Source organism: Heloderma suspectum, chromosome 3 (assembly GCF_057233095.1).
Source record: "Heloderma suspectum isolate Gila_16-S chromosome 3, 16-S_ref, whole genome shotgun sequence".
Lineage (NCBI taxonomy): Eukaryota > Metazoa > Chordata > Lepidosauria > Squamata > Helodermatidae > Heloderma > Heloderma suspectum.
The window spans coordinates 793,017-816,172 of record NC_139460.1 but is presented as its reverse complement, the minus strand read 5'-3'; the positions used below and the strand labels follow the sequence as shown (position 1 = coordinate 816,172).

General features: G+C 49.9%; 1 protein-coding gene across 1 annotated transcript in view; it reads left to right on the top strand.

Annotated features, from left to right (window-relative positions):
• Window positions 1-23,156, top strand: part of DNHD1 (dynein heavy chain domain 1) — a 120,249-nt gene that overhangs the window by 7,792 nt on the left and 89,301 nt on the right. Inside the window, exons 4-10 of the mRNA XM_084842225.1 lie at window positions 2,141-2,344; window positions 2,483-2,593; window positions 2,693-2,849; window positions 19,005-19,256; window positions 19,501-19,644; window positions 20,370-20,460; window positions 21,846-22,114. Coding sequence (XP_084698351.1) covers window positions 2,141-2,344; window positions 2,483-2,593; window positions 2,693-2,849; window positions 19,005-19,256; window positions 19,501-19,644; window positions 20,370-20,460; window positions 21,846-22,114 — 1,228 coding nt within the window. The remainder of the gene's footprint in view (window positions 1-2,140; window positions 2,345-2,482; window positions 2,594-2,692; window positions 2,850-19,004; window positions 19,257-19,500; window positions 19,645-20,369; window positions 20,461-21,845; window positions 22,115-23,156) is intronic.

Below are 23,156 nucleotides of genomic sequence, written 5' to 3'. Positions count from 1 at the left end.
TGTCACCAGTACGCTGATGACACCCAACTCTACTGTTCCTTTCCATCTAATTCTAAGGAAGCTTTTGGGGTACTGAACCGGTGTCTGTCGGCAGTATGGACTGGATGAGGGCAAACAAATTGAAGCTTAATCCAGACAAGACAGAGGTGCTCCTGGTCAGTCAAAAGGTAGATCAGGGAATAGGGATGCAGCTTGTGCTGGGTGGGGTTGCACTCCCCCTGAAGACACAAGTTCGCAGCTTGGGTGTACTTCTGGATTCAGCCCTGAGCCTGGATGCGCAGGTTTCAGCGGTGGCCAGGAGTGCATTTGCACAGTTAAAGCGAGTGCGCCAGCTGCGCCCGTTCCTTGAGATGTCTGACTTGGCCACAGTGACACAGGCATTAGTTACATCCTGTTTGGATTACTGTAACGCGCTCTACGTGGGGCTGCCTCAGAAGAGTGTTCGGAAACTTCAGCTGGTTCAAAGACCTGCGGCCCGACTGCTGACTGGGGCTGGTTACAGGGAGCATACAACTCCCCTGTTAAAACAGCTTCACTGGCTCCCAGTCTGTTTCCGGGCACAATTCAAAGTGCTGGTTATGTCCTATAAAGCCCAATACGGCTCGGGTCCAGGTTATTTGAAAGACTGTATTCTCCCTTATGAGCCTACTCGTGCCCTGAGATCTTCAGAGGAAGCCCTTCTCACCATCCCGCCATCATCGCAGGCACACCTGGTGGGAATATGGGAGAGGGCCTTCTCAGTGGCTGCCCCAAGGCTCTGGAACTCCCTTCCCAGGGAGGTGAGAGTGGCACCCTCCTTGTTATGTTTTCGTAGGCATGCAAAAACATTTTTGTTCCAGCAGGTCTTTGGGGATAACTAGTCTGGACCTGGGAAAATGCGACGTATGGATACCATTTTTGTTGTTCTGGTTGTTTTTTAATGTTTTAATATTTTTACAATTTTAATATTGATGATTTAATTATATTTTTAACTTTTGTACAGTTGTATTTATATATCTATTTACAGGTTTTAATTGTAGTAGTTTTAACGTTCTAAGGCTGCCTTGAGTCCCAGTATTGGGAAAAAGGTGGGATATAAATAAATATAATAATTACTAATAATAAGTGCCAGGGATTCCAAAAGCACTCCCCTTTTGCCACACTCTAGAACTGACCCTGTACATAGGAACGGAGCTACTGAAATACAATGCCCAAACACCATCTCCAAGAGCTGATCTAGACCCATTTCGGGGAGGGGGTTTATGGCCTATTTTTGCCTAGTTGGCTAAATCAGCCTTGTTCACCCTGATGGGCGACCTTTATCAAGAGAGGAACAAAGGGATTGATCATGGTAATGAAAGCTGCAGAAAGGTTGAATAAAATAGCAAAGTCACAATCCTTTTGTTCCTCTCTCGACAAAGGTCAACCATTAGGGTGAACAAGGCTGATTTGGCCAATTAGGTGAAAACAGGCTGTAACACAACCACCACCACCCTGAAATGGATCTAGATCAGCGGTCTTCTCCAAGAATGCTTGCAGTTGTCTGGCCACAAACCTCTCAAGTACCGTTCCCCCAAATGGGAATCGGTTGTTGTCAGAAACCATGGGGTCCAGGGTGGACTTCTTTAGGAGTGGTCGTACCACTGCTTCTGTAAGAACCGTGGGCACCACAACCTGGACACACCTTGGTCACACCCCACTGGCTAGATTGAATGGGCTGCAAGGGCAAGGATGGGGCGGGGGGCATTTTTCTTTTTGGCATTTTTGATTATTCACTTGTATAGCACCAGAGATGTGCGTAGTACTTTGAAGACTAGCATGAGGCCCCTGCCTCAAGGAGTTCACCAATTGACAATGGAACCAATTCCCTAGGGAGGCGGTGGGCTCTCCCACACTGGAGGCATTCAAGATGACGCTGGACAGCCATCTGTCAGGGATGCTCTGACTTGGATTCCTGCATTGAGCGGTGGGTTGGACTCGATGGCCTTGTAGGCCCCTTCCAACCCTACTATTCTATGATCCTATAAAATAGTTTCTGTTAGGAAGAGAGGGGAAAAGGGATGAGCCCACTCTGCCTCAGGCGAGTACCAGCCCCTACAAACCTAGTGTGGAAGAGATCTTGCTCATGTGATCCCCCCCCCCCCGTGCTTACTGTCTGCAGGCCATATGATCTGGTGGCAGTTCCCAAGCATCTGATCAACCCGCAGCACTATGTCTTCTCACCCTATGGGGTGTTGCATGTACACCCCAAGGAGGGGTCTGAGGCTCTTTCGCTGGGCGACTGGCACCGGGAAGCTGTGCTGTGGCAGTTGATACAGTATATCCCCTTCTTCCGGCTTTTCTTGGTCCGCAAAGCCTTTGTCCGGTAAGTGGTCGGAGAAGGCTTGGCCTGAAGGTGTGGGCCCCAAGCCCAGCCTGACATATTTGGGTTGCTGCAGCAAGACAATGAGGGGGCCTGGAGGAGGGTGGCTCTGCCTCATGCGGAGTCTCCCCTGTTCTCCAGCTGGTGCTTCAATGTCAAACACTTGCAACGCCTGAAACAGCAGGAGAAGCTACGTCTGCAACTGCTTCAGGCCGTGCCTCACTTTGGAGCAGCTCTTCTTCACATTTCCAGGTGAGAGCACCGCGGTGCCTGCTCCCACCCATCCTTGCCCCTTTCAGTGGCTCTGCTCTCCCGTGGCCCTGGCAGCCATTTCCTGTCTCTCCCTGGCAGACTCCTGCAGGAGCTGCGATCCATCCACTGGCTGCCCATTGACAACTCCAAGTGTTACAGCTTCCCTGAGCTAAAACGGGCCTTGGCCAAGGAGAAGAGCCATGCCCAAGGACTACTCAGCAGGTTCCTTGCCCTCTGCTCTTCTGTCTTGGAGCTGGTAAGTACCCGAATGGGCAGGGCAGAGCTGCACGTCCAGGTGTGTGCTGGTGGGGTGGATGAGAGGAGAGGAAAGCTGCTTGTTCTTTCCCCAGCAATGTTTTCTCCTTCTCCAAGAGCCCCCTCAACCTGAAAAGGGAGAGGGCCTTTTCAGTGGTGTCTCTGTGTGCCCCCGCCCGCCCCCAAGAGGCTCACCTGGTATCTCTTTTCAACACCAGCAAAGATGTTTCTGTTCTCCCAGGCCTTTTAAAAGTTGTTTGGTTGTTTAGCAGATTTATATCCCACGTTTTGAATAGAGTCCTCAAAATGGCTTACAATATTTATAAAACAACAGATACAAGAAGAACCACAGGTTCAAAACCCCAAACTGAACAACACTGTCAACTCCAATTGAGCAAGAGTCAATCTCTTCAACCTCTGATGTTCCTTCCATGGGGCACTTGATGTCTGTTGATGTCATTTGGCCCAATGTCATGGGCTCAAGTGACAGGAAGCCGGATTCCGGCTGAGCATCAGGAAAAACTTCCTGACGGTTAGAGCAATACGACAATGGAACCCATTCCCTAGGGAGGCGGTGGGCTCTCCCACATTGGAGACATTCAAGACGAGCCTGGACAGCCATCTGCCAGGGATGCTCTGACTTGGATTCCTACACTGAGCAGGGGGTTGGACTCAATGGTCTTGTAGGCGCCTTCCAACCCCACTATTCTATGATTCTATGAAAGGTCGTATGGAAAAGGAACTGGTTAAAGAACAGAAAGCAGAGAGTAGGAATAAACGGCCAGTTCTCACAAGAGAGGGATATCAACAGTGAGTCCCCCAAGGAACTGTAGTGTGACCAGTGCCTTTTAACTTGTTCCTAAATGATCTGGAGTTAGGGGTGAGCAGTGAGGTGGCCAAGTTTGCTGATGACACCAAGTCATTTAGGGCGGTTAAAACAAAAAGGGACTGCAAAGAGCTCCAAAAGGATCTCTCCAAACTGGAAGAATAGGCAAATGGAATGACAAATGCAGGTCAGTGTAAGCAAGTGTAAAGGGGGACATGATAGAGGTGTCTAAAATTATGCATGGTGTGGAGAAAAGGTCTTCCTCATAATGCTAGAAACTGCGGTAATCCAATAAAGCTGACTGGTGGGAGATTCAGGACAGTTAAAAGGAAGCACTTCCTTACAAACTGTGTAGTTAAACTATGGAATTCGCTACAAGGAGGTGTAGTGATGGCCACCAGTTTAGATGGCTTTAAAGCCATCTAATCTGACTGGGTGACCAGTCAGATGGGCGATTAATAAATTTAATAAATAAATAAAAATAAATAAAAGGGGAGTAAAGCCAATTCATGGAGGATAAGAGTATCAATGGCGACTAGTCATGAGGGCTGGATATTATCTCCAGTATCAAAGGCAATATGCCTTTGCATGCAAGTCACCAGGGAACATGAGCGGGAGGGTGCTACTGCGCTCATGTCCTGCTCGTGCACCTCCCACTGCTGGACTAGATGGACCTTTGCTCTGATCTGGCATGGGTCTTCTTACATTCTTAAAGGTCTCAGATTACAAGGGGCTGTGTGGCCATCTTGAAGCCGCCCATGGAAGGATCTGCCACAGACACGAGCTCCTGGCCATGGTGCGCACACCTCTGCCACCAGAGTGCCTTGCATGGTTTCCTTGTGAGCAGCCTCTCCTTTGGGGCTACTGCGCACAGCAAAAGCTGCCCCAGCCTAGGCCATGTTCACAGGAGCAGCTGCCTTTTAGCCCCAAGATCCAGAACACGCTGCTGCTGTCACTTGCCAAAACTTCTCTGTTATGGCTCTCATGAACAGGGGAGCTCAAAGTCCCTCACTTCCACCAGAGCCATCTGAGGGTGGTAGTGTATGTTTTTGTACACCAGTTTCTGGGTAACCCAAGCAGGCACGTGTGATATATGCGTCCCGCTTGGGAGCTTCCCAACTTGTTGGCCACCATATGAACAAAATGCTGGACTAGATCCAGCAAGGCTCTTCTTATATTCTTAGTTTCACAAAAGTTGATGTAGGACAATGCTTAGAGGTTATTCAAAACCACAACAGAAGCCCCACTAAAGTGTATACCACAGGTTAAGAAAGGTAGCACCAAGTCCAAGAGGTCGCCAACATGGTTAACGAGCAGGGTTAAGGGAGCTGTTAGAGAAAAGAGGGCTTCCTTCAGAAAATTGAAGTCTTGCCCATGTGAGAAAAACAAAAAGAAGCACAAGCTTGCCCGAAGGCGATGCAAGCAGACAATAAGAGATGCAAGCAAGCATTTTGAAAAGCGTATGGCTCACAATATCAAGGCCTAGAAAACCAGCTTGGGAGGCAGTTGGACCATTGGATGACTGGAGTTAAAGGAGTACTGCAGGAGGACAAGGAGATTGCAGAGAAGATGAATGAATTCTTTTCATCTGTTGTCGCTGCAGAAGATATAGGACAGATTCCTGTGCCTGAACTGATGTTTTCAGGAAGGGAGTCTGAGGAACTGAGGCAAATAGTGTTGACAAAAGATGAATTTCTCAACCTTATTGATAAATGGAAAGCAAATAAATCACCGGGCCCAGATGGTATCCATCCTAGAGTACTGGAGTACTGTGTCCAGTTCTGGGCACCACACTTTAAGAAGGATGCAGACAAACTAGAGAGGGTTCAGGGGAGGGCAATGAAGATGATCAGGGGACTGGAAACGAAGCCCTATGAGGACTGAAAGAACTGGGCACGTTTAGCCTTGAGAAGAGAAGACTGAGGGGAGATATGATAGCGCTGTTCAAGTACTTGAAAGGTTGTCACAGAGAGGAAGGCCAGGATCTCTTCTCAATCATCCCAGAATGCAGGACATGGAATAATGGGCTCAAGTTAGAGGAAGCCAGATTCCGTCTGAACTTCAGGAAAAACTTCCTGACTTTTAGAGCAATATGACAATGGAACCAATCACTAAGGAGATAGTGGGCTGTCCCACACTAGAGGCATTCAAGACGAAGCTGGACAGCCATCTGTCAGGGATGCCTTGACTAGATTCTTGCATTGAGCAGGGGGTTGGACTCGATGGTTTTGTAGGCCTCTTCCAACCCTTCTATTCTATGATTTTAGAGTTCTCAACGAACTCAGATATGAAATGGACTGGAATGGGCCACTTCACATCAAATGACCACCAGATCTACTAGTGTGGACAAGAAGACATGGAGTAGCCATAATTAATAAAGTGGCTAAAGCAGTGCTTGGATACAATAAAAAAAAATGACAGAATGGTCTCAATTCGAATTCAGGGTAAGCCATTTAACATCACAGTGATCCAAATATACGCCCCAACCACGGACGCTGAAGAAGCAGAAGTAGATCAGTTCTGTGAGGATCTGCAACACCTACTGGATAGTACGCCAAAAAAAGATGTTATTTCCATTACAGGAGACTGGAATGCTAAGGAGGGTAGTCAAATGACACCTGGAATTACAGGCAAGCATGGTCTGGGTGAACAAAATGACGCAGGACATAGGCTGATAGAATTTTGCCGAGACAACTCACTGTGCATAACAAACACTCTCTTCCAACAACCTAAGAGACGACTTTATACCTGGACTTCACCAGATGGTCAACACCGGTATCAGATTGACTACATCCTTTATAGCCAAAGGTGGCGGACATCTATGCAGTTGGTAAAAACAAGACCTGGAGCTGATTGTAGTTCAGATCACGAACCTCTTATTGCACAATTTAGAATCAGACTAAAGAGAATAGGGAAGACCCACAGATCAGTTAGATATGAGCTCATGAATATTCCTAATGAATATGCAGTGGAGGTGGAGAATACATTTAAGGGACTAGATTTAGTAGATAGGGTCCCGGAAGAACTATGGACAGAAGTTCGCAACATTGTTCAGGAGGCGGCAACAAAAAACATCCCCAAGAAAAAGAAAACCAAGAAGGCAAGATGGCTGTCTGCTGAGACACTGGAAGCAGCCCAAGAAAGAAGGAAAGCAAAAGGCAACCGTGATAGGGGGAGATATGCCCAATTAAATGCAAAATTCCAGAGGTTAGCCAGAAGAGATAAGGAATTATTTTTAAACAAGCAATGCATGGAAGCGGAAGAAGATAATAGAATAGGAAGGACAAGAGACCTCTTCCAGAAAATTAGAAACATCGGAGGTAAATTCCAGGCAAAAATGGGTATGATCAAAAACAAAGATGGCAAGGACTGAACAGAAGCAGAAGAGATCAAGAAAAGGTGGCAAGAATATACGGAAGATCCGTATAGGAAGGATAATATCGGGGAGAGGTTTGACGGTGTGGTCAGTGAGCTAGAGCCAGACATCCTGAAGAGTGAGGTTGAATGGGCCTTAAGAAGCACTGCTAATATCAAGGCAGCAGGAGATGACGGTATCCCAGCTGAACTGTTTAAAATCTTGCAAGATGATGCTGTCAAGGTGATGCATGTCATATGCCAGCAAATTTGGAAAACACAAGAATGGCCAACAGATTGGAAAAGATCAACTTATATCCCCATACCAAAAAAGGGAAGCACCAAAGAATGTTCAAACTATCGAACAGTGGCACTTATTTCACATGCTAGTAAGGTAATGCTCAAGATCTTGCAAGGTAGACTCCAGCAATTCATGGAACGAGAATTGCCAGATGGACAAGCTGGGTTTAGAAAAGGCAGAGGAACTAGAGACCAAATTGCCAATATCCGCTGGATAATGGAGAAAGCCAGGGAGTTTCAGAAAAACATCTATTTCTGTTTTATTGACTATTCTAAAGCCTTTGACTGTGTGGATCATAACAAACTGTGGCAAGTTCTTGGTGGTATGGGGATACCAAGTCATCTTGTCTGCCTCCTGAGGAATCTGTATAACGACCAAGTAGCAACGGTAAGAACAGACCACAGAACAATGGAGTGGTTTAAGATTGGGAAAGGAGTACGGCAGGGTTGTATACTCTCACCCTACCTATTCAACCTGTACGCAGAACACATTATGCAACGTGCTGGGCTTGATGAAGCCAAGGCTGGAGTTAAAATCGCTGGAAGAAACATTAACAATCTCAGATATGCAGATGATACCACTTTGATGGCTGAAAGCGAGGAGGAGCTGAGGAACCTCATGATGAAGGTGAAAGAAGAAAGTGCAAAAGCTGGGTTGCAGTTTAACCTCAAAAAAACCGAGATGATGGCAACCAGCTTGATTGATAACTGGCAAATAGAGGGAGAAAACGTGGAGGCAGTGACAGACTTTGCCTTTCTAGGCTCAAAGATTACTGCAGATGCTGACTGCAGCCAGGAAATCAGAAGACGTTTACTTCTTGGGAGGACAGCAATGACAAATCTTGATAAAATAGTGAAGAGCAGAGACATCACACTGACAACAAAGGTCCGCATAGTGAAAGCAATGGTATTCCCCGTAGTAACCTTTGGTTGCGAGAGCTGGACCATAAGGAAGGCTGAGTGAAGGAAGATAGATGCTTTTGAACTGTGATGCTGGAGGAAAATTCTGAGAGTGCCTTGGACTGCAAGAAGATCAAACCAGTCCATCCTCCAGGAAATAAAGCCAGACTGCTCACTTGAGGGCATGATATTAAAGGCAAAACTGAAGTACTTTGGCCACATAATGAGAAGACAGGATACCTTGGAGAAGATGCTGATGCTAGGGAAAGTGGAAGGCAAAAGGAAGAGGGGCCGACCAAGGGCAGGATGGATGGATGATATTCTGGAGGTGACAGACTTGACCTTGGAGGAGCTGGGGGTGGCAACAGCCGACAGGAAGCTCTGGCATGGGCTGGTCCGTGAAGTCACGAAGAGTCGGAAGCGACTGACCGAATAAACAACAACATACCAAATATACAACACGTCCCTAAGATCGGCCTCTATACCAGAGGACTGGAAGTTCACCAGTGTAACACCAATTTTTAAGAAGAGATCCAGGGGGGATCTGGGAAATTACAGGCCCATTAGCTTAACATCTGTTCCAGGTAAATTGGTGAAGGCATTATTAAATATAAAATTAGTAAGCATGTTGAAGGACAAGCCCTGCTGCAAAAGAATCAACACAGCTTCCACAAAGGTAAGTCCTGTCTCACTAACCTTTTAGAGTTTTTGGAGAGTGTCAGAAAACATGTAGACAGAGGTGATCCGGTAGATGTTGTTTACTTGGATTTCCAAAAGGCTTTTGACAAAGTCCCTCACCAAAGACTCCTGAGCAAACTTAGCAATCATTGAATAAGAGGACAGGTCCTCTTATGGATCAGTAACTGGTTAAAGAACAGAAAGCAGAGAGTAGGAATAAATGGTAAATTCTCCCAATGGAGGGAAGTAAATAGTGGGGTCCCACAGGGCTCTCTGTTAGGACTAATGCTTTTCAACCTGTTTATAACTGATCTGGGATTAGGAGTGAACAGTGAAGTGACCAAGTTTGTGGATGACACTAAATCATTTAGGGTGGTTAAAACAAAAAGGGATTGTGAGGAGCTCCAATAGGATCTTTCCAAACTGGGAGAATGGGCATCTAAATGACAAATGTGGTTCACTGTAAGCAAGTGTAAAGTGATGCATGTTGGGGCAAAAAATCCAAGTATAACCTGATGGGATTTGAGCTAGCGGTGACCGACCGAGAAAAAGATCTTGTGGTTTTGGTGGACAGTTAAATGAAAATGTCAACCCAGTGTGCAGGTGCTGTTAAAAAAAGGCAAACTCCATGTTAGGCATAATTAGAAAAGGAATTGAGAATCATAGAATAGTAGGGTTGGAAGGGGCCTACAAGGCCATCAATGCAGGAATCCAAGTCAGAGCATCCGTGACAGATGGCTGTCCAGCCATATCAGTGCTATCATATCTCCCCTCAGTCTTTTCTTCTCAAGGCGAAACATACCCAGTTCTTTCAGCCTCTCTTCATAGGGCTTTGTTTCCAGTCCCCTGATCATCTTTGTTGCCCTCCTCTGAATCCTCTCCAGTTTGTCTGCATTCTTCTTAACGTGTGGTGCTCAGAACTGGACACAGTACTCCAGATGAGGCCTAACCAGTGCTAAGTAGAGGGGAACTAGTACTTCCCGGGATTTGGAATAGAGGTGCCAGTATTGTACTGCTCTTATACAAATCTATGGTGCGACCACTCTTGGAATACTGTGTCCAGTTGTGGTCACCACACCTAAAAAAATATATTGTAGAGCTGGAAAAAGTGCAAAACAGGGCAACTAAAATGATCAGGGGGCTGGAGCATCTCCCCTATGAGAGAAAGTTAGGACGACTGGGATTGTTTAGTTTGGAAAAAAGGAGGGTAAGGGGAGACATGATAGAAGTCTACAAAATTATGCATGGTGTGGAGAATATGGATAGGGAGACATTTTTCTCCCTCTCTCAAAATACTAGAGCCCAGGGTCATCCCATGAAGCTGATGGGTGGAAGATTCAGGACAGATAAAAAGAGGTACTTCTTCACACAGTGCACAGTTAGGAATTCGCTACCACAAGATGTAGTGATGGCCACCAATGTGGATGGCATTAAAAGGGGGTTGGACACATTCTGGAGGAGAAAGCTATCAATGGCTACTAGTCTTGATGGCTATGTGCTACCTCCAGTACCAGAGGTGGTGAGCCTATGTACACCAGTTGCTGGGGAACATGGGTGGGAGGGTGCTGCTGTGCTCATGCCTTGATCATGGGTTCCTGGTTAACAGCTGGTTGGCCGCTGTGTGAACAGAATGCTGGCCTAGATGGACCCTTGGTCTGATCCAGCATGGCTCTTACTATGTTCTGATGTTCTTAATTACACAGGGCAGTCCTGTAAGTGTAAGGAAGAGCATCATAAGAACATAAGAGCCCTGCTGGGTCAGACCAAGGGTCCATCTAGTCCAGCATTCGGTTCACAGAGTGACCGACCAGCTGTCGACCTGGAAACCGCAAGCAGGGCCCGAGCACAACAGCGCCCTCCAGCTCCCTTCTCCTACCAGCTGGCCAGCCCAGGGGAGGCCCTGCCTCCCGGGCTAGGAGGGCGTCTCCAGCTTGGCCTTCTGGAGGTGGCAGGGCCTCCCCCATGCACCCCAGCTTGACTTCTTGCCTGTGGTGGGAGGCAGCTTCTCCAGGGCGCCTGCGTGCGAGAGCAACAGCAACAACAGAAGAAGGAAGGAGCACGAAGAGAAGGAGTGCTGTCTCAGTCGTGAGGCGGGAGAGGCAACCACTCCTCTGGCACACAGAGGGCCCGCTCCCCAAGGGGCGACAGACCAGACACCCTCGCCCCACAGGGCTTCTCACTCACTGCTGCAGAGACGCTGGGGCAGCCCCAGTGCTCCGGCTCCTTCCCCACAAGAGCGGTGAGAACCCACAGCCGTGGCTCTGAGGTGGGCACGGCACCATCCGCCCCCTCCCCACTGGCAGCCTCACGGGAGCAGCGGAGCGAGGCCTGACCAGACGGCGGACCCTCCAAGGGGTGGCGGCAGCTTCCATTTCCCCCCCTCAAAAAAACAGGCGTGGCCTGGAGAGGGCGAGTCCAGGTGGCGGCAGGGACCCTGAATGGCCCCCCTTCCCCGCCCCCCTGCCTGGGCCAAGCTACCCAAGGCCACCACCCCCATCAGAAGTCTTAGAAAGGGCAGGAAATGGAGGACTCCAGTCCCTCACGTTCCCCCTCATGGGAGCCCCTGGAGGAAGGTGCAGGGGGCTTGGAGCCCAGCTATGGGGCCAACCCTGAGAGCCAGCCCCCACCACAACTCTGGGAGAGGGAAAGGTCTGTGCTGCAACTCCTAGAGGAGGACACTCGCCAAATCAGACGCAAGTCCTCACCCCAAGAGGGGCCTGGGCATAGAGTGCTCCCGAGGAGCACATCCAGGGAAAGGGCCCGACGCAGGTGGCGCACCTGCTCGCGCTCATCCAGCTACAGCTCCATGGACGACCAGTGCAGCAGGCCACACTCCAAATGGGGGTGCAGCCCCAGCCCCACCCCCTATGCCCGCTCCAGGAGAAGCAGGCAGAGGGGGAGGAGGAGACAGGCCTCGGGGAGATCCCGATCCACCTCAAACAGGGACTCTTCAGGGAGGAAGTGCACCAGATCCTTGTCATCCTCTAACCAAAAAATGAAGGCAAGGAGGCACAGAGATGGGAGGCAGAGGGACAGACCCCTTCCTCGTCCCCTGCCTACCACTCAGACTCCGGAAGCTCTAGGTCCCCGTCCCCCAGAGCAAGCTCATCAGAATTTGAGGAGGGAGACTCCTCAAAGGGAGGCAAACCCAAGGAAAAGCCCCCCCCCCCCGGCTATCTTTTCCCTTTGGAGGCCTTTGCCAAAATGATCTCCAAATGCCTCAACCTCCTGGAGCTTACAGACCAAGAAGAAACCATGACACGCCCCCAGGGCTAGGCAAAGAGGGTGGGGGTGGCGGCCTTCCCATCATCCCCCCTCACCCAAATGTGCCACTTCCACTAAGCCTGGAAGAGAACCTGCAGAAGGAATGGTCTAAGTCAACCAGATCTAAGACACTCCACCACCACCATGAGAGGTTCTACCACCTGCAAGAGGACGCCATGCAGGACCTGGTCACCTCGAGAGTAGATGAACGCATCGCAGCTCTCAATTCCAAGGCTCTTCTATCTTCAGAACAAGACGAGCTCCCCTCGGACCAACATGCCCAAAGGGCTGAGGCAGCATTCCACAGAGGCTTCGAGGCCGCAGCCACGTCCATATGAGCAGCAACCACGTCAACCACCATCGCTAGGGGCATCTTGTTGTTCAGTCGTTAAGTCATGTCCAACTCTTCGTGACCCCATGGACCGTAGCATGCCAGGCCTTCCTGTCCTCCGCTCTCTCCCAGAGCATGCTCAAGTTCATATTCATTGCATCGGTGATGCTATCTAGCCATCTCACCCCCTGCCATCCCCTTCTCCTTTTGCCTTCAGTCTTTCCCAGCATCAGGGTCTTTTCCAGGGAGTGTTCTCTTCGCATTAGGTGGCCAAAATATTGGAGTTTCAGCTTCAGTATCTGTCCTTCCAATGAGCACTCAGGGTTGATTTCCTTTAGGAATGACTGATTGGACCTCCTTGCAGTCCAGGGGACTCGTAAGAGTCTTCTCCAGCACCACAGTTCGAAAGCATCAATTCTTCGGCGCTCAGCCTTCCTTATAGTCCAGCTCCCACAGCCATACGTTACTACTGGGAAAACCATAGCTTTGATTAGACGGACCTTTGTCAGCAAGGTGATGTCTCTGCTTCTTACTATGCTGTCTAGGTTTGCCATAGCTTTCCTCTCAAGGAGCAAGCGTCTTTTAATTTCATGGCTACAGTCACCGTCTGCGGTGATCTTGGAGCCCAAGGAAATAAAATCTGTCACTGCTTCCATTTCTTCCCCTTCGATATGCCAGGAAGTGATGGGGCCAGATGCCGTGATCTTAGTTTTTTTAATGTTGAGTTTCAAACCAGCTTTTGCACTCTCCACTTTCACCCTCAACAAGAGGCTCTTTAGATCCTCTTCGCTTTCTGCCATTAGGGTGGTATCGTCTGGGTATCTGAGGTTGTTGATAATTCTCCCAGCAATCTTAATTCTGACGTGTGATTCATCCAACCCGGCATGTCTCATGATGTACTCTGCATATAAGTTAAATAAGCAGGGCGACAATATACAGCCTTGTTGTACTCCTTTCCCAATTTTGAACCACTCGGTTGTTCCATGTCCGGTTCTTACTGTTGCTTCTTGACCCTCGTACAGGTTTCTCAGGAGACAGGTAAGGTGGTCTGGTACTCCCATCTCTTTAAGAATTTGCCACAGTTTGTTGTGATCCACACAATCAAAGGCTTTAACGTAGTCAATGAAGCAGAAATAGACGTTTTTCTGGAATTCTCTTGCTTTCTCCGTGATCCAGCGAATGTTTGTGATTTGATCTCTAGTTCCTCTGCCTCTTCGAAACCCAGCTTGTACTTCCGGTAGTTCTCGGTTCGCATACTGCTGAAGCCTAGCTTGTAGGATTTTGAGCATCACCTTGCTGGCATGTGAAATGAGCACAGTTGTACAGTAGTTTGAACACTCTTTGCGTTGCCCTTTTTTGGAATTGGAATGTAAACTGACCTTTTCCGGTCTTGTGGCTGCTGCTGAGTGTTCCAAATTTGTTGGCATATTGAGTGCAGCACTTTAACAGCATCATCTTTTAGGATTTTAAATAGCTTAGCTGGAATACTGTCATCTCCGCTAGCTTTGTTGTTAGACTTTTCCACGACAGAGACCTAGGGAAGGAGGCTCACGCTGCCATCAGATATAGCAATGACAGCATTGTTCCTGGCCTACACCTCACTAGACTCCTTCCAGCTGGGAGCAAAAGCAACAGCAGCTAACATCATGGCAAGAAGGAACATCTGGCTACACAACTGGGGAGTGGACACCAGGACTAAATCCAATCTGGCGAGTGTTCCCTTCTCAGGTAAGCTCCTGTTCAGGGAGGCCTTGGACAAGCTCCTGGTGGAGACAAAGGAGAAGAAGAAAGCTTTGCTGAACCCAGCAAAAAAAGGAACAGAGTGCTTCCAGGCAAAGCCCAAGCCCTTTCATTCCTTCAGGCTATCCTTCCCCTCCACCTACGTACCCAGAGAGGGCAAACCCAAGCATCAACATGACACCAGGCCCAAGCTGGGCACCCACAGAAGACACCCCGGCAAGGCAAGAATCCCAGTACAGCATGACTCATCCCCCCCGCCCCTCAGTGGGAGGACAGCTGCAGGACTTCTCAAATGCCTGGAGGCAACTCTGCTCAGACAGCTGGGTTCTGGAAACGGTGGGAGAGGGCTACTCCATAGAGTTCCAGGGCCACCCAGGGAGCGCTTCCTCAGCTTCCCCCTTCGGAAGGACCCAGCTGGGGATTTGTGGACTCTTGCAGTGATACAAAACCTACATCAGATCCGAGCCATTGAGACGGTGCCATGGAGAGAGAGGGGCAGGGCGTCTTCTCCCTCTTCTTGACAGTCCCGAAGAGGAACGGGGACGAGACCCATTCTGGACTCAAAGAAGCTCATCCGCTGCTTGAGGAAACAGAAGTTCTGAAGGAAGGTGCTCAAGTCCATAAAGGAGAGCCTCCGCAGAGGGGACTTCTTAACGTCAGCGGACCTGTCAGAGGCCTCCCTGCACATCTCCACCCGACCATCTCACCACAAGTTCCTGCACTTCAGCTACAGAACAGAACAATTCCAATTCAAGGCTCTTCCCTTTGGCCTTGCTACCGCTCTGGGAGTGTTCACAAAGGTCCTCCTAGTCCTAGTGGCCCACCTGAGGTCAGAGGTGCACCCCTATCTGGACAATATCCTGATCTGCTCCCCATCATGGGAACGGTGCATGCAGGACACCAGCGACACCTTTTCTACCCATGGTCCCTGGGATTTGTCATCAATGAGAAGAAGAGCTCCCTGTTACTTTCACAGTCCCTGCTCCATCTGGGGGTGACCTTGGACACAACCAAGGACTCCGTGACTCTATTACCAGACACGCAGGCCGCAGTAAGCAGGCTGGCTGCCCGGATCCACACCAAGAAGACATTCTTCCTCAGAGAACTGGCGAAGCTGCTTGGCATGATGGTTTTGTGCCAAGAGACTGTCCAGTGGACAAGATTCCACTTGAGACCCCTACAGTTGTTCCTCCTGGCCTTCCAGACTGAAATAGCATCAAACCACAACCCAGCGGTGACAATCCCAGCAGAAGTCTCTCGCTCTCTGGCCTGGTGGACACCCCCCCAATCTCGCGGAGGGTGTCCCCATCCAGACCATGATGTTTACCGCTCTAACCATGGATGCCTGCCTCACAGGATGGGGGTGCTGTCTGCAGGGACCATCATGCCAAGGGCCTATGGACCAAGAAAGAATCTCACCTCAGCATCAGTCTACTGGAACTGAGGGTCATCCACCTGGCACTGAGACACCTAGCCCTGCAGCTAGAGTCACAAGATGTCCTAATCAGAACAGACAGTGTGGTAGCGAAGGCTTAGTGAACAAACAAGGAGGGACTCAGTCCACATCCCTTCAGAAAGAAGCCATGATGCTATTCACTTGGGCTCAAAAGCACCTCCGCTCCATCAGGGCAGAGCACTTAAAAGGTGGGTTGAACATCCAGGGTGACTGGCTCAGCAGGATGTCCCTAGGCCCAGGGGAATGATCCCTCCACCCGGACTCATTCAGGTAGCTGACAAGCCAGTTAGGCTGGCCCTGTGTCAACCTCTTCACCTCCCAGCAGAACACCAATCTCCTCAGGTTTGTCACCCGCTACCTCACGAGAGGCGCTGAATTCATAGAATAGTAGGGTTGGAAGGGGCCTACAAGGCCATCGAGTCCAACCCCCAAATTCACAATCGCCCTGACCAGCACATGGCACAGGGGTCTTCTTTGTGCTTTCTCTCCCTTGTTCCTCATCCTGAAGGTGATCTGGAAGCTGAGGGACCAGCAGGTGGAACTAATCCTGATCTCACCCACTTGGCCAAGGAGATTGTGGTATGCCAACCTTATAAATCTATCCATGGTCAAACCACTGACCCTGCTGCCCCGGCACGATCTGTTGACTCAAGGGCTGATCACATACCACAACCCAGCTTTCCTGAAACTAACTGCCTGGAGGTTGAGCAGAAACTGCTAGGGGTCCAGGGCTACTCTTCAAAGGCAGTTTCCACCCTCCTGGCCTCCAGGAGGTCCTCCACTAATAGATCATACGAGCACACCTGGAAGGCCTTCCTCATCTGGGCCCAGGAAACAGGGAGGGACCCCTTAATCATCAGCATAGGCGATATCCTGGAGTTCCTCCAGGAGGGTCTGTCAGCAGGTCTCAAAACAAATACCCTAAAAAGACAGGTTTCTGCCTTGGGGTCCATACTAGGGGATCTAGGAGGGGGGGGGGGCTAGGGTCTCACCCCCACATTAAGAGATTCCTCAGGGTAGCCTCAGTGATCAGTCTTCCAGTGAGAAGGTTCCCCACATGGAGCCTCACTGTCCTCAAAGCACTGTCCAAAGCTCCCTTAAGGTGTTGACCCTCAAAACAATTTTCCGTCTGGCTATCACGTCTGCCAGAAGGGTCTCTGAGCTGGGTGCTCTTTCAGCAGAAAAGGAACTTTGCATTTTTCACAGGGACAAAGTCCTCTGCCCAGACCCAACTTTCATCCCCAAGATCAACTCTGACTTCCACAAAGCCCAGGAACTGGCCATCCCATCCTTCTGCCCTCACCCTTCCAACGTCCAGGAGAGGGAGTTGCACACCCTGGATTCCTGGCGGGCCCTCAAGTTTATCTAGGTAGGCTAATGCCCCGCAGGCAACATAGAGCCCTATTCGTGTCCTTCAGACCCTCCTCCATGGGAAGAAGGTGTCAGTAGGCTCTCTGGCACGTTGGCTCTGTGAGTGCATCGTGCTGACTTACACCTCCAGCGGCCTAGCAGCCCCGGAGGCAATATTGGCCCACTCAGTGAGAGGGGGGCCGCATCAGCAGCCTTCTGCGGGAGAGCTCTGCTAGAGGAGATCTTCAGGACGGCCACGTGGTCATCCGTACATACATTCACACACCACTACAAGATCAACTTCTTTGCCCCTGCTGAGGGCGCTTTCAGCAGATGGGTCCTCCAGAGGATTCTACAATCCTAGCAGGGGGCTGGCCTAAGGGCTTGTTGGCCCACCCGGGGATGAACTGCTTTGGCACATCCCTGTACTGGCTGGTCTTCTGCACTTGGTGGGAGAAATGGAAATTCTTTACTCACCAGTGAATTTCTGTTCTCATCGAGTGAAGGAGGCCAGCCAGGCCTGCCTGGTTCGGCCTCCTTCTAGGTGACTCTAAGTCTAGGCAGGGTTCACCACTGTTGCTTCCTCAGCCTGATCGTCAGTCAAGGTTCACATTCAAAGACCATCGGGACCAGGGGCTTCCGAGGAGTTTCAACGACTTGGAAGACTCAACTGATGAGCATGGAGGAGGCCCCTCCTCCTCCGGAAGTTCAAGTTGGAGAACATGGGGAAGGCCCCTGGAGGTGGGGCCTTCCCCATGCTGGCTGGCCTCCTTCACTCAATGAGAACAGAAATTCATCAGTGAGTAAAGACTTTCTGTTTCCCCAGCAGCTGGTGTGCATAGGCATATCAGCTCTGATACTGGAGGTAACACATAGCCATCAAGCCTAGTAGCCATTGATAACCTTCTCCAGGAATGTGTCCAACCCCCTTTTAAAGCCATCCAGGTTGGTGGCCATCACTACATCTTGTGGTAGCGAATTCCATAGTTTAGCCATGAGCTATGTGAAGAAGTCCTTCCTTGTATCTGTCCTCAGTCTCCCATGCATCAGCTTCATGGGATGACCCCGGGTTCTAGTATTTTGAGAGGGGGAGAAAAATGTCTCCCTATCCACATTCTCCACAACCTGCATAATTTTGTACACCTCCATCATGTCTCCCCTTAGCCTCCTTTTTTCCAAGCTAAAGAATCCCAGCTGCTGTAACCTTCTTTCATAGGGGAGATGCTCCAGTCCCTGGATCATTTTAGTTGCCCTTTTCTGCATGTTTTCTAGCTCTACAATATCCTTTTAGGTATGGTGACCAGGACTGTACAGGTGTGGTCGCAGCATCGATTTATATAAGGGCAGTACGATATTGGCAGTTTTATTCTCAGTTCCCTTTCTAATTATGCCTAAGATGGAGGTTACCTTTTTTTACAGCAGCCGCACACTGGGTTGACATTTTAATTGAGCTGTCCACCACATCCTCAAGATCTCATTCTTGGTCGGTCACTGCTAGCTCAGATCCTATCAGGGTATACTTGAAGTTGGGATTTTTTGCCCCAATGTGCATCACCTTACACTTGCTTACACTGAACTGCGTTTTCCATGTGAATGCCCATTCTCCCAGTTTGGAGGAATCGTTTTGAAGCTCTTCACAATCCCTTTTTGTTTGAACCACCCTAAATGATTTAGTGTCATCCTCAAACTTGGTCACTTCACTGCTCACTCCTAATTCCAGATCATCCTTGCTTTAGATGGACTCTCTTGGGGACTTTAGAAAATCTCCGGTCATCCTGGTCTTGTGTATGCTTACACAGAGTCCTGTTTGCGGAGGGAGACCTTATTCCTGGTCAGACAGGTTTAGATTTGTCTGCTTATCTGCTGCAAAATTTTTAGCCTGAGCTGGGCTCAGTGGAGGTCTATGTGTTTCCGTGGGTTCAGAAGTGATTTCATTGTTTCGTGTGTTACCCTGCAGGTGCGGGATGACACATACAAGATGGTACATGGGCTGCAAATGCAAGTGCAAAGCTACAAGCTGTACATCACCAAGGAGTCCCTGTACCACCAGCGGATGCAATATGAGGGGTTACGGCGTCGATTGCAGGAGGCCGAATCCTGGCTGCAGAGGTTGGGCTTCCTGGCCCTACTGGTGAACCTCCTCATCTGCCAGACCCTGGTCTCTGCTATGCAGGAGGATGTCACAGCCTTTGTTAATCACACCATGAAGGTCCTGTGCCCTAGGAAGGAGATGCCTGTTCTCTACCTCTGCAGTTCTTGTCCGGGGAGAGGGGGGCTGCAGCTCCCAGGCTGTCCTGCTACAATGAGGGTCCTGGGGACAGAGCCTGTATGCACCAGGAGGCTCCCATTGCGTGAGTCTCTGTCTCAGAGGAGCAGACAGGAGGTCATGCCTTTTGTCCAGGACCCTGGAAACGTCAGCACATTCACTTGCCTTTTGGCACCTTCCCTTGCAGGCTGATGGCTCCAATCGGAAAGCTGTCCTCGGGGTGCATCTGGTGTTCGGTGCTGACAGCCAGCTTATGCTCTTCCCCTCCCGGAAGGAGCTGGAGGACTGCCTGTTAGGGGCTGTGAATGCAGTGGTGGAGTCAGTCCTGCAGGTACGTTAGCCTCCTAGTTAGTCAGTAGAGCAGGAGTATCCTCCCTCTTCCCCAATGTCAGGGTGGACACTGAGCCCATAGAATCCCAGAGTACTGATTTTGAGGAAGAGCAGCCGCTCCTGGGAGAGGAGCATGCTCATCCTTCCCAGGGCCAACAGCTGGCAGAGATTCCTCCCACCGGCATTCCTGGCATAGATAGCAGTCCCGGGAGTGAGAGAGCGCGGGAAGAAGACTTGCTGAACGCGCGACACTGACGCAGGGAGCAGCGCCAAATGGAGGGTGCGGAAAGGAGGTGTAGTGCCCAGTTGGCGCGCAAACAACGGTTGCGCCCAGAGGATCCAAGGGAAAAGGGGAGGTACTCTCCCTAGCCCATAAGTTCAGGGTCTGCCAGTGATTCTCCTTCAAACGGGGACCAACTGTTCCAACTTAGGGCATAGGTACTCTGCTGCTCATATCTAGTTGCTAACAGTAGAGTTGTTAAGTTGTAAAAGAGGAATAAAGCTTTGAAAGGAATCCCTTTGTCTGTGTCTGGACTTGGCTATTGGATTAGACTGAAAGAGGCCGCCAAGGAGCCCTTGACACCCATGTTCCATCCTCTTTTTGCCTTGCACTTTCCCCAGGTCCAAGCACTATATAGGGAATGGCCACATGAGGTTGGGGTGGGGCTCTGCCCTACAAGCTGAGTTGGCAGTGGGGAGACTGTTCTGGTTTTCCATTCCCTTCAGACAACCCGGATCAGCAGTGAGAGGCTAGAGACCCAGGAGTGCCTACAGAGTGTGGCGTCTGGCCTTGAGCATCGTGCAGCCCAAACAAATGGTGAGCCAAGTAGTGACAGAGCAAAAAGCCTGCGGGTAGACAACCAGCGCTGGAGTTACCTGGTCCCCTGTTGCTCTAATCCAGGTGTTGGGATTCAATTTTTAATGTTCTCAGCTATATGAAACTGGGAGATATCTCTTTCTGAGGAGGATGTTGCATAGGACAGGGCTTCTTTGTCATGCCTCAAGCCCTCCTAGTGATGTGAGTGTAGTCAGACAGAGAGGTCGATCTCCAAGCAAATAGGCTTTTTTATGCAAAGCAATAGTCGATCAGCAATTCAGGTTACAGACTGGAGCATGTTCTGACAACCCAGTGCTAAGATTCCTGATTAAGTGACACAACACTAACAGCTTAGCTAAAGGTCCCTTTGGGGGATGCACACCAGTAGAAGAGAAAGTTGTTGCAGTTCTAACACAAGTCTACAGCACAGAACCTGAAAGGCTTTCTTAGTGCATAGTCAAACTATGGGATTCACTACCACAAGACGTAGGGATGGCCACCAATTTGGATGGCTTTAAAAGGGGGTTGGACAAATTTCTGGAGGAGAAGGCTATCCATGGCTGCTACTCCTGGTGACTCTGTAGTATCTCCAGTATCAGAGGCAGTATGCCTATGTACACCAGTTGCTGGGGAACTTGAGTAGGAGGGAGTTGTCCTGCTTGTGGGTTTTCTCTGGGCAGCTACTGTGTGAACAGAATGCTGGACTGGATGGACCCTTGGCTCCAGCATGGCACTTATGTTCTTAGTCCTGCCCTCAGAGAGGGTCTTCCCCTAAAGACCTGTGGTGATGGGCCAACCTGGTAGAATACCTTACTTACCTACTCTCTTCCCCCCTCTTGACTCTACGTCTGATCTGTGCCTTTCTCACTCTCACCACCTCTTCTGTATGTTGCTGGGTTCCCACAGAAGGAGAAGTTTGGTTGGGCTTTAATCCAACTGATTAACCTGCCCTTGGGAAAATTCTGCCCTGTCTCGTTCTCCTTGAGTTCCTTGAGGCTCAGGTTCCTCCGCAACGCCTCATCATCTGACTCTGAGTCCCATTCCACAGTCTCTGCAGGGAGTCTGGGCCCAATCCTGACATTCTTCAATAGCAGAACTAAAACGGTGGCCTTCCATTTGTGCTCCACTATGATTGGCCATTCTTTCGGAGAACCTTTGGGGCTTCTTGAGTGTCTGTGGCATTAATTCTTTTGCTGCTGTTGCTGCTGCATCTGTTGATTCTACTGCTTCTGCTGCTGTGCTTTCTTTTAAGTCGTTTGCTTTTATTATGTATTGTAGTTTTGGTTCTTTGTGAGCTGCCTTCGGGATCTGCTGATTGAAACAGTGGGATATACATCTTTTAAGGCATAATCCAATAAGAGAGTGTTTGCTCTGTCCCCTTGCAGCTATAGATGCGGTGGGTGCAGGCAGCAGCACTGGCAAGGGCTTCTCAGACTCCACAGAGCAGCTCCAGCGGTTGCCCATGGCAGTGTTGTGTGGTGAGGAGCCCCAGCTGGTGCACCGGCTAGACCTGAAGGCCTTTGGTGGCCTGGAAGTGGTTGGCCACCGGCTGAGGGGTGAGTACCCCTTGCTGTCACGTGAGCAACTGGAAAAGGACCTCCAATCTGACAGCATCATCCAGAAGGCCTTGATCCAGCAGCAGGCCCTACTCACGGTGAGTGTAGCCCTCTGGAAGCACTTTCAGTTCTGTGCTCCTGGGAGAGTTCACTGGATTGAGCTGGGCAGTTTTCTACTCCCTGTCAACACTTGGCAACAATTTCCTGTAGTGCAGGAGGTCCTCCTGAGGTGGGTTGCTCCTCCTGGCAGGGCTATGTGAAACAGATTTGGGTGGCGGTACCAGGGCGGGAGAGTGCCCCTCCCAGCGCCAGTCCTGCCTTGCTCCAGACAACAGGGCTTCTCTGTGGCTCCTTCCACACTTTTCCCAAGAGCTGTTTCTTCTTCTGCCTTAAGAAACAAACAGTGAGTCAGAGAAGCCAGAACAGGGAACTGAGCAGTTCCTTCCTCATTAGATGGTCACACAATGCTTGCGATGTTTTCAGACAGCATAGAGAACGGTAGGCCAGCAGTATCAGTGGATTCATTGGAAGAGCTCTTGGATATGGGCCAGGGTTGGCACAAGCAGGTTACCATCTCCCAGGCATGACATACCCAAGGGGGAAAGCCTGCCTGTGGTGATGTGACTGTGCTCCTCTTGACTGGATACGAGGCTGACGTCCCAGAGGACTGCCTGAATGAGAGGAAGCTCTTGCATAGCAGGGCAGTTTTCTCAGGTAGGTGCATGTACTTGTGTGGGGAACGCAGAGTGCCGGAAGCTACAGCAGCAGGGATATATGCAGGGGGTTTGGGGAGTGCTGTTTGAGGAGGAATGGCATAATTCTGCCTCCACTAGGCTTTTTTCTGCTGAAGACTGCAACAGCTATCTAGTGGGGCCCAGGTGTTTCCCTAATTCCATCACCTGAGACCTTTGAGGAAGTAGTCCAGGAGGAATGGTCCAAGCTCATGGCCTCTAATCTAGTACAGTGTATGCTAAGACATTTTACGCCCCACTAAAGAGGTGACGGCCACACACAGAGTCCTGCTGGTACAAGGGTGAGCAACTTCAAGGGGTTGGGGGGTGCACTCCGCCACTACTAAATTTTCTTCCACCAAATTTGCCACAGTGGTGGCAAAAAATTATAATGATTTTGCACAGAAAA